Below are 10997 nucleotides of genomic sequence, written 5' to 3' on the forward strand. Positions count from 1 at the left end.
AGTTACAAATAATTCAAAAATTCTAAAAAGTATCAACAACACCCTTTAAAAAATTTCTTACCAATGGATGAAATAGAAATAAAAATATTGGCTAAGAGTATAGCACCAGCTTGTGATACCCAGTAGTTGGGTAACTGCTCCGAAATGGAGACTTAGCTTCAATTATTATTATTATTATTATTATATTATTATTATTCACTTCTTTAGCTTCGATTGCATTTATTCAAAACTTGAACATACTTTTCAACAAAGCAATGATTTCTATAACATTCAAAGAGCTAACAAAATCTTCAGATTTGCAGATTTTTAATGGAATAAATTGATTTAGGTTTTCCAGGAATTCCAGTTGGGCAAAGCAATTGACTATACCCTTAGGGGAGAGCATTACTTACTAAAATTGAGCTCAGCATCATTTTCACCAATCTTTAGCTTTAAAATTTCATTTTCACCCTTCTCTCTACCTTGAAACGATGTTGGTTTTACCATAAACAAAAAAGAAGACTAGGGAGTACTTATTCCTATGATTTGTATGATATTTTCTCAACTTTCATCATTGCTCTGAGGGAAAAGGGAGGTGGGTGTATTCTTAAAAAGAAATGAAAAATTATAAAAAATAATGCAAATTGCTGGGTGTTCCAAGTACTTTCGCCAATCATTGAATCAGAGAAAATGCAGTGGCCACAAAAATTGATCCACTTTGAAGTTTGCTCTCTCTTCATAGCTGACAACAAAATTGAATCAAAATCTGAACTTTTGGGAAAAATTCCTAAAAAATGTGACACTAAGATAATGAAGACTTCCTCGTGAAACAGTCCCTAACAAGCAAGAGAAGCAAATGAGTCAAATAAACAAAACTTTCATATGAGTTAAATAATATGCTTATAAAATACACATAAACTTAACAAGTTCAAAAAAAATAAAGCAATGCCATATTATATAGCATGCCTTAAAAATGACTGAAAATTATCTGTCAATGAAAAAATCTGACATCATGGATTAAACTTAAACAAACAAATATTTGAGTTAACACTAGTGTATAACATTATAGTATAAGTTTCTTTGTTGCAGCCTTGTTCTCTGATATTAGGCGCTGCTGTTTGCACAAAACTGCTTAGATTCTTGAAGAAAAACAATTATTCAAATTCTAAATGCTGAAGAAATGAAGCAATACAAAATGTTCATTAGTTACATTCACAACAAGTTTGACTGGCACAACTGCTTCGCATAAACCTTAAAAATCATCAGGAGCCTGATATTATCAAAAACTGCAATTAAATCTTGAGAGAACTTTAGTTGCTTAAAGAAAAGTTGGTGCACAGTTTATGTTAAAACAAGTCTTTTGTTTATGTTCTGCACACAAGCCTCTACTTAAAACTACAAAAGATTTATACAACACTTTACTAAAATGTTATTATGTGCATTGTGTAGCTTGAAAATGTAGCCATTCTTGTTCCTGAAGGGTAATTAGCCTTGAAAGCGAATTTCATCAAGTTTTTATACCAAGTAGTAAAGGTCCCCTTCTACACTCTCCTGTGAAGCATCAATGCAACAATCCCAGCCATAAACGTCAGCAAGAGTCCAGCCCATCCCACCAGGTATGAGTAACCAAATCGAATTTTGAACTCTCTTGTGACATATGGGTTGCGGTTTCGATCCACTGTACGAGGAAGAGGTGCTTTGGCAGTGTACACAATCATGGCAATCAGAACCAACAGAGCTAGGGACGGACAATGAAATGAAATCATAATAATATGAATATGTATTAGTGATAACACTTTTCGTTCTTTCAAGCTTTGTTGTAACTTAGAGTCACAAAATTTTAACTAATGATAGGACTGAAAGGTAATACTTGGTTGACAAATTCAGAGTCTGCAAGCAGGCTAGCTAAACCTGGAACTAAAGAGAGCTCACAACTCTTCTCAGCTTTGGTGAAGTTCGGTAATGCCCAGGCCTCAAAAACCCAGACTTTTGGATCTGTAGCCCCTTATGCTAATAACTAAGTCATCTTTACACCTAGCTTGTTACCCTGTCTTACCAACTAGAACACTACTTACAAGTGCTGCAACACACATAAGCAATGGCCTAGCCTACTCACATCAAAATGGTAATACTTCCACAGATGCCAAAAAGTAAGCTCAGAATTACAATCATATAAAAAATGAGTTACAAAAACAATCACTATGTCAATTTATCACAAATTTGAACAAACAATATATAGTTTGAAAGAAAATGGTTGTCCTGTATGGTCAGGAGCATGGCACCAGAAATAAACTGTTTTTGGTCAGCCAAGCAGTGGAGGCATGGAGGGCCTCCAACTCATGTTTTTGTCAGGGAATTTGGGTTTTCAAACACCTGATATGTTGAGTCTTTTTCCTTATCGAAAAAGGAAAATAATGTATAATTGGGGCATAGCTATAGCGATGGATATATTAGATCCTGGATATATTAGAGCTCTAAACAATACTTTTAAAAAGACTTGATAATTTTACCTTCTGAAAATTCTCCCATCACAAGACCCAGGCAACGAAAATAAGTATAAATAACTTTTTATTTCTTCCCTGCAAATTCAAGGAAATGTCTCCCTAACACTGTAACGATCTTTATTAGAGAAGAGAAGTCTTTAGGTAGGCCATCGTTTATAAGCAAATATGCGTTATTCATGCGTTAGACTTCTACCAGCTGAAATTACAGGAAAAACTTGAGAAACAACCGGTACACAGAGCCAGTTTGAATTATGGTAGTTAATTTGTTTTTGATTTGTTTCACAAAGTAAGCAGTCAATATCCCGGAATGTGTTATTATACAGAGGAGGCTAATAACGTGCGTGTAAAATACCATTGCCCTTTTTTCTATGCCCATACATATCATACACACAGAGTAAAAACAAAGTAAAATGGAGATTCACGTTATTAGAAATGCAATCCTAATAACGGAGTTGTTAGCAAGGGCTATTGTTGACATTTTCTAAAGGAGATTGAAGGTGAAAGAAATTCCATAAAAGTTCATTGACATGTGGAGCCTTGAGTACGAATTCAAATCAAGGTGTTTGAAAATAAACAATGATGGCCACTTCAAGCCTATAGCTTTGGAAAAAACTGTTATTAGACTAAAAACACTAATAACGTTGTAAGCCACCCCTGTGTGTGGTTCTTTCTACTCAAGGGAGATACATTTGTGATTCATCAATCTTCCCCTAATCTTTTTATTGAAACCCATTTTATGGCATGCAAAAGTAATAATAAAAGCAGCTGCAAGCTTTGATTAACGAGGTGATTAACTCTGAGTTTCATGTTAAAAAACTGATAAGGCATGGAAAAGAATAATGAAATTCTTACCGGCTAGAAGTAAAAATCCTGCTGCAAGGCTTGGTTTGACATTTTTATTGATGTGGCTTGCAATATATATCCCAATTACAATAGCAAACAGAAGGAAGGCAAGAAGCTCAAACACTCTTACAACATACAACCAGGCTAGAAGAAAATCATAATTTTGAGATTAATAAATCTGTAAGTGTACAAAAAACACTACAATTTATATTCATTATATATATACGCATTATATTCAACTGTTTACTAGCTATGTTCCATTGTTGAATTTGAGGGACCTGAAAGTTAGAGAAGCATGTAAAAAAGTGTAGCTGGTTAATAGTAAGTAAAAGGCCTCATTTGTTAGAAAATGAAAACTCTTTGAAAGAGAAGTTTTATTCCTTGCTCTGTAAATCCCATGACTCAGGCACGACACATGATTGTTTTGAAAACTTGTCAAAATTGACATTTAATATTCATAGTGAGATTTTGGTTCGAGCCTTTCATTTAGCACAGAAAATTAATATATATTCACTAGATACAAATTATCACTTTTGGGTCTCAAGATTTTGAGATGGGGGAAATGAAGTTCTCAATGATGACTGAGGAAAGTGACCTGAGGTTTGAAACAACACACTGACTTACTTGCACAGTCAACTTTCTTGTTAATAAATACATACATTAAAAACATTTGACACAGGTAAAAGTGGTACACAGCCACTCGACCACAAGCGGCTGACCAATCAAATTGCGCACAGAGAAAAACATGTGAACGGTTTCCGCCTTTCTGCAAATCGGTGAAATTTTTGGATTCGCTGTACTTATGCTTGTAAAATGCCTTTAAAAACAATATCAATTAAAAGCTTGTGGCTGTGAGGTTTAGATCTTAATAGTAGGAAAGAAATTTCATTTGAAGGAATTTTTGAAATTTCCTGTACCAAGTTGTAAATTAAAGTCACTTTAATTTCTGCTATCAGAGGGTGAAAGTAGTTTTAACAGGGGACAGTAGGCACTAACTGGAGGGGCCATATGCTTTTTAATGAAATTATTTATATATATAAACCACAGTTGAATAAATCCTGACCAGCTGCTTTAAAATAAAAATTTTCTCATATAGAGGGAAATAAATTGGTCTCACCATCATTATATTTTCCATTTTTAAAGTTTAGAACTTTATAATGGACAAAAAAATTGATGAATGTAGTTATATGAACCAACAAAAAGAAAAGGTCTTAAACTAATTCAAAATAATTTGTTTCATGGCTTTTTCATTTTAAAAAACAGCGTTTTTGCTAAGACTTTCCCCTGTCACATTAGTGTCAAGCTGTAGGAATCTGGAACAGATTTAGGGTCACATTGCTCTGATTGAGTAAACCTAGATAAAAATTAAAGTTTTTCTATTTCACGTAGACTTAGACAGAAAACTTGGCACTGACGAAATCCTTCAGGCTCTTCTGATCTATCTATATTTTAAAAGATCAGGTATATAATTGGTTTTACAAATTATTTTGAAAAAGCTGCAATACTTCTTAGTTGTCTTTATGGCCTAAATTTCTGACGCCGCCCTGATTGGGTATGTTTTTAGTATGTAAATATTAGCATGCAGGCATAAAAAAATCAAAAATAAAATAAGTGATTAAACACTTACAAACACCTTTAAAACATCATTACATGCCAATGTTTCATTGAATTATTTTATCCGCCGATCTGGCGCATGCAAGATTGTCACTTTCGCAAGAGTCAAAACAAGGGGAAAATTTACGGCTTTGACAAAGTGCAAGATTTTAGCCGAACATTGTATCTAAATGTATCAAATTTGTTCTAGAGTATTTTTGTTCAAAGATATTTAACAATTTGAAATTTGCAGGTTTTGTTTTGAGAATTAATGCGAAAAAAATACCGAACTGAAACAGCCATTTTAAAGTTCCCAATCAGGACAACTTTGGCCCCAGTGTGGAATCAATGCAGCTTGCACCCAAGATATCCAGCGTAGACTATTGATTTCCCATTGGTTTTCTATTGTTTATTGGCGTATGTCCTGCGTGAGTTTCACATGGATTCCACCCTGGCTTAGGCCAAGTCAGTCAGCTTTATTTCGTGACACCTCTCTGTGGCAAAACAAATTGAAAACTGAGCGATTTATACAAATTTTCTCATTCCTCATGCATGATTTTTTTGCCTAAAATTGCTAGGTTAGCAGCTAAAATATACATGTCCCTTTAAAAAATAATCATGAAAAAAATAGTACCAGAAAAAACATCCCACATAAAATGGCAGACACATACTTCTTCATTTCAGGTGAGTCATTTTCTTATCCAATTATTCTTTCATCGATTGAGTAATTGAACGTAAAATGTTTTCTTAACTTTGATCAATAACATAAACACATGATTTTGCGCTTTTTTGGTCGCAGCTTAGCCCCAATATCCAAATTTGTTCACAATAGTTGAAGCGATGCAAATGTCACGTTTCCAGGTACATACTCAACCAGGGCGACGTGACCCTACAAGACCACAGCCCTGATAAAGGAAGTGGGTGGTTTGCCATCTAAAAATCTTATCATTCGGCCTAAATGGCTGAGTGTGCGGCGATAAGTACAACTTAAATAAGTCTCTTTTTAACATGGATTTCTTGTTTTGCAAAAATCAATCGATTCGCACAAATTTGAACGCGTATCTATTGTCGTGCCATTAGTACATTGTGTATATTGAAATGGTTCGATTCGTCGGCGAGCCTCTCATAAATATTGACTCATCTCACAAATCATCGGAAACATCCTTGCACGCACAAGAAGTGCAAATGACAAAATACCCCTCCACGAAAAAGGAAGGACCCAAAATCAGCTATTCCTTCTTAAAATTATACATAAAAATCTAAACTAACATGATTTTAAAAAGCTATTGCGGTCAACAGCCTTGCCGGGTAGAAAGGCGCTTAGCAAGAAGCGTTACGGCGGTAAACTGACAGTGATTTCCTCTAAATACTCACATAAACCAAGTCTTGGATTGCATTCGTATTCTTGCTTATCATAGCATATCTGCCATAAGCCTTGGTACTCATCTGGATAAACGAAATCTTTATAGTTGTCGACGATAGTCCATGATGTTGTTGACTGGGAAACGATGAGTAGAGTTAGGCCTAGGAAGGTGAGAAGATATACGACGATCAAAACTAGTAAATTAACTTTCTCTTTCTTCTGAGCTGCAGAATTTCCAGGTCCATATCCAACATTAAACCTCGCTTGATTGTTCCTCATTTTCAGCGTCAGACGATACCAAAATTCTCACCAAAAGCCAAAGAAGATGGGCGCTCTTTTCAATTTATTCGGTATGATTTCTTTTTATATCAAAACGAGCAATGCTTTGTTTTTCATATGCAAATGTAGGCGGCTCATCACCCTCGCCGCGACTTATGGCCGTACCTTTGTCTTCTGGTATCTACCATTTCTTTAGCAAACTTTGCGAGAAGGGCGGAGAACTTTGTTACATGTTGTCGGATTTCCGGAATTTTTCGCATGTTGTCGTGTAAAAAGGGACCTGGTAGAATCTCAGTTTTTTAACTGGTCATCAGCATCCAGTGGCGGAAATTATGGGGGTATTGTGGGGGCTCGCCCCCCAATCAGCGATTCGGGCTTTGTCGGATAATCGAAAACCGTTTAACGTGTCGAAATTACTCCAAAAAATCGCTTTGAAATATATCTGCGTATTAAAGTTATTTTCAAACGTATTTTCCACTGAAAAAAAACAAAACAAAATGCATAAAATGAATATCACAATTACAATCATGTTGTTATCATGATCGATTTGTCAAAAGTGTAATCTATCGACTTCTTGTGTCATCAGTTGCTTTAGATGAAATATCGATCTTGATATCAAAAATCAGAAATTCAGATTTTTCAAGTCCATAATTAAGACCACAAGCAAGGTTAACAATTAAGCAGTTGGAAAAATTTTTATAAGTTGATCATCAAATGTTGAAACCAATGACAAAATGTTTCACAGAGTTTCACAAGAATCAATTATGTGGTCATTTTTCTTTAATGTTTATGCAAAGACTTGGATGATTGTCCCTGCGAAATGTTTTGTACTAAACATGACAATCTTTTCTCAAAGAATAATGTTTTCAAGATTATTCAGACTCAGAATTATCAAATTTTTTAAAAAATATTGGTTGGTTTCAGCTCGCATATTCATGTCTCACTTTTCAACAGTTGCTTTTTTTCGATAATCATAACAAGGAATCGCAGAACTCATATACACATTTTCTTTATAAAAAAGTTTTTTTCAGCCCAGCCTTCAGATTTTCTTAGCTATTTTCTAATTTCAGCACTTTAACTTTCTTAATACCTTCTTAACGTAAAACATGCGCAGGGTTGGAGAAGATGAAATGCTATAAATATGCTATATTTCTCAAAACCCTCAACCATACTGTATTCGTCGTTTCCTGTTCAGCACATCACTGTATTGTTGAAATATTTCACGCTTACACCACAATTTCCTTTGAAAATTTTAATATCTAAGTTTTTTTAGGTTTCAAAGATCCAGCCCTGAACTTCTTATCTTTTTGAATAACCGAACACAACTTTCTTATAAAATATTTTCTTATAAAAAAGCGTGTATTTCGCGAGAGCGTGCGATGTCCCCCTAAACCATATTCGGAAAAAATAAGAATACATTAAGAACGTATTCAGGTTAAAAACCAAAATTTCATAAAAACATTGAGGCCACGTAAACGTTTTAAAAGAACATTGGTTTTAAACATTAAATAAATTAATTATAAAGAATTTTTCAAGACCACTTTTTACATTTTGCTATAGCCAAAAAGTTTTTGAAGATCCCCAGGATCGTTACACCTTATATTATATATGTACCTGTTGTTCGCCAGCAAAGAGGCCCTTTAAACGGGCTTGTGGCCGCAAACCTGACCGTTGTCTGTTTGTGAAGCGAGGGCTTTCAATTCTCGTTAGCAAATGCCAATCCCATTACGTTTACGACAACAGTCCTCCTCTGCAGTATCCGAATCCGCAGCAACGGCAAAACAGAAAGTGAATCATCAAGTTTTCAAATACCGTAAATCCTCGAATTAGCCCCCTTTGGGGCTGTTTGGGGGCTTATTCATTTTTGGTATTTTTGGATGGGGGCTTATTCGAGGGGGGGCTTATTCGAGGGTGGCTTATACGAGGGTACGAGGGGGCTTATACAAGGGGGGGGGGGGCTTCTGAAATTATTGTAGACATAGAGAAGCAATGAAAACCTTGTAGATGAAAACTTTAATTGGAACGAGCAATACAAAGTTATAAAAAGAAAAGTTTGTGGAGGACTTAGGTCACTAAAAATGTTAAAAAATATAATTCCCCAAAAAGAACTTTGCAGCGTCTACTACGCCACTGTCGAAAGTCACCTACGGTATGCTAACGTTATTTGGGGCAGCCTCCTAAAAACTAAACTTGATACCCTCCAACGTCTGCAGGACCGCGCTCGGTCAATAATTGAAAGCGCCAAATTAAAGGAAAACTGGACAGACTGGTTGGAAGACTGGTTGAGCGTTGAAAATCTCATTCGACTCGATCGATCGGTCATGACGTATAAGATTATGAAGAAATTAAGCCCAGAAGCCTTAGGGATAAGTTTCAGCAAAGATTCTCGAAATCAAAGTATGCAACAAGGTACTGTAGAGATCTGAATATTCCTAGAACAAATACAGAGCATGTGAAAAAAAGTTTTAATTACTCTGCTCTTAAAGCCTGGAACGACGTTCCAATTGATATTAGAGAACTCTCGACTATTTGTCGCTTTAAAAAACAACTAAAGGAGTACTTGAAGAGCTAAAAGTTTCGTATATTTAAACACGACCCCCTGGAAGAACAGCATTTTAGATTGAAATTATATCTTTTTTTAATTGAACAAATGTATTTATACTTAATTGATATTGTATAAGGGTAGCCGAAGGGTTGAATCGTGTAAAAAGAAATATTATTATTATTATTGAGACATTTTTTACAAGACCTCGTTTATCTTAGTAGAAATTTCTTTATGAGCATTTAATTAATTACTACCAAAAGTATGGATTTGTTATGGTAATTCAATAAAACGCCATAGGCAACCTCAGATGGCAAAAATCATCAAATGGAGGGGTCTAATTCGAGAATTTACGGTAGCAGTGGGGGCTTATTCGGGGGGGGCTTATTGACAAATTGTAGTGCTAGGGTGGGGGCTTATTCGAGGGGGGACTTTTTCGAGAGGGGGGGGCAATTCAAGGAATTATGGTACAATGATGATTATTCTTTACCTGCCTGTTGTGTAGTGATTGTTGCAGTACAAACAGCTGCATATAAAGAGCGTGAAGCTCCAGGCACCGCACAGCCATTGGGCTAGCAGGGGCTATAGCCCCTCCACTTTTTTGCAATAACATATAAGAAAAGTTTTTACTCTAGAAAAGGTTTCCTGTAACTATGCTCCAACCCAACATTGGATAATAAACTCCCACTCCTAAGTAGTCTGAGCTGTTAGAACATGCATGAATCGTGCAAATTGTGATACCAGCATGAAAATGGGTACACTGGGGTAATTCCAAACTCTTATGACGATGCCGAACATACCCAAGCCGAAAAATGCCCCCAAATGCTATTTTTAGACCGGGGTACTTGGCCCCAGTCCTCGAAATGGGCCAATCTCCATATGTCATTACTGATTCATGAAAAAAGTGGGAAAGGAAAGATTTAGGTGCATTATCATATATTAAAATATATTAAGAGAAAAGGAAATGAAAAATTGCCCCTTTATGCTATTTTTAGAATATGAAATTGGTACCCATGTCTCTATTTAGGCATTCTTCTCTAAATAATTACTCTCTTTTATATGAATATGAAATGTAGCTTTCTCCATTCTTTCAACAAACTGAAAAGTAATACGAAAAGATGTAATTGACAATCTTACCCCTTGATGCTATTTTTAGAATGGGGTACTGGAACCCAGTTCTCGAAATTGAGTTTTACCTTCGTAGTGTAGGCTCTAAGCACAGTATTTGACATGAATTGTGCAAATTGTGGTACCAGCATGAAAATGGGTACACTGAGGCAATTTGACACGTTGATAATGATGCTGAACAGACACAAGCTGAAAAGTGCCCCCAAGTGCTTTTTTTAGACTGGGGTACTTAACCCCAGTCCTCGATTTTGGATTTCATCCATACGTAGTTAACTAAAGTTTAAATTGAGCATGAAGGTATAGGTTTAAACACAATTATATACGATAACAAAGAAATATTACCCTTGATGCTATATTTAGAATGGACTACTGGAGCCCAGGCCTCTATAAGCCTTCTTTTATAAATCATTACTATTTTTGGTATGAATACGAAATAAAGTGAATATTAAATCTCTGGATTGCTACTAATCCTCTCAGAGGCCTTCGAGGAAAGCATAGAAGAACTACCTATTGAAGTTTGGAAAACACAAGAGGCTAAAAGAATCAGTGCAATTCTAATATTGGTTTACTGTTAGAGTCAATGATATTTTTGCTAGTTAAAGCAATAAAGGAATGAAATTTTCACATGTTCCCTTCATTAGATTGCACCTTGGATGTTTAGCCTTTGTCATACAAACTACTCGCACTGGCTGCCAATATAACATCAATCGTATTTGAAAGTAGCCTATAATTATAACGATTTTCGCCCCTCCGAATATGTTCGAGT

At 35.4% G+C, this 10997-nt stretch overlaps 1 protein-coding gene across 1 annotated transcript; it reads right to left on the minus strand.

The window, feature by feature from the left end:
* Positions 1–855: 855 nt before the first annotated feature.
* On the minus strand, positions 856–6660 carry LOC135688175 (lens fiber membrane intrinsic protein). The gene is made up of 3 exons (XM_065204907.2): positions 6294–6660; positions 3336–3470; positions 856–1717 (listed from the first exon to the last, which is right to left on the minus strand). Exons 1-3 carry the CDS (start codon positions 6559–6561, stop codon positions 1521–1523), a joined length of 600 nt encoding a protein of 199 aa, XP_065060979.1. The 5' UTR covers positions 6562–6660; the 3' UTR covers positions 856–1520.
* Positions 6661–10997: the final 4337 nt, after the last annotated feature.

Source organism: Rhopilema esculentum, chromosome 19 (assembly GCF_057945365.1).
Source record: "Rhopilema esculentum isolate cy_ngs chromosome 19, ASM5794536v1, whole genome shotgun sequence".
In the NCBI taxonomy this organism is placed as follows: domain Eukaryota; kingdom Metazoa; phylum Cnidaria; class Scyphozoa; order Rhizostomeae; family Rhizostomatidae; genus Rhopilema; species Rhopilema esculentum.

Bases quoted from the DNA above. Each gene is read 5' to 3' on its own strand.
- LOC135688175 (XM_065204907.2), bottom strand. From the start codon at position 6,561: ATGAGGAACAATCAAGCGAGGTTTAATGTTGGATATGGACCTGGAAAT. The intron at 3,471-6,293 runs GTGAGTATTTAG...ATTTTCTTCTAG, and splicing joins CAATCCAAGACTTGGTTTAT to CCTGGTTGTATGTTGTAAGA. The intron at 1,718-3,335 runs GTAAGAATTTCA...GTCCGTCCCTAG, and splicing joins AGGATTTTTACTTCTAGCCG to CTCTGTTGGTTCTGATTGCC.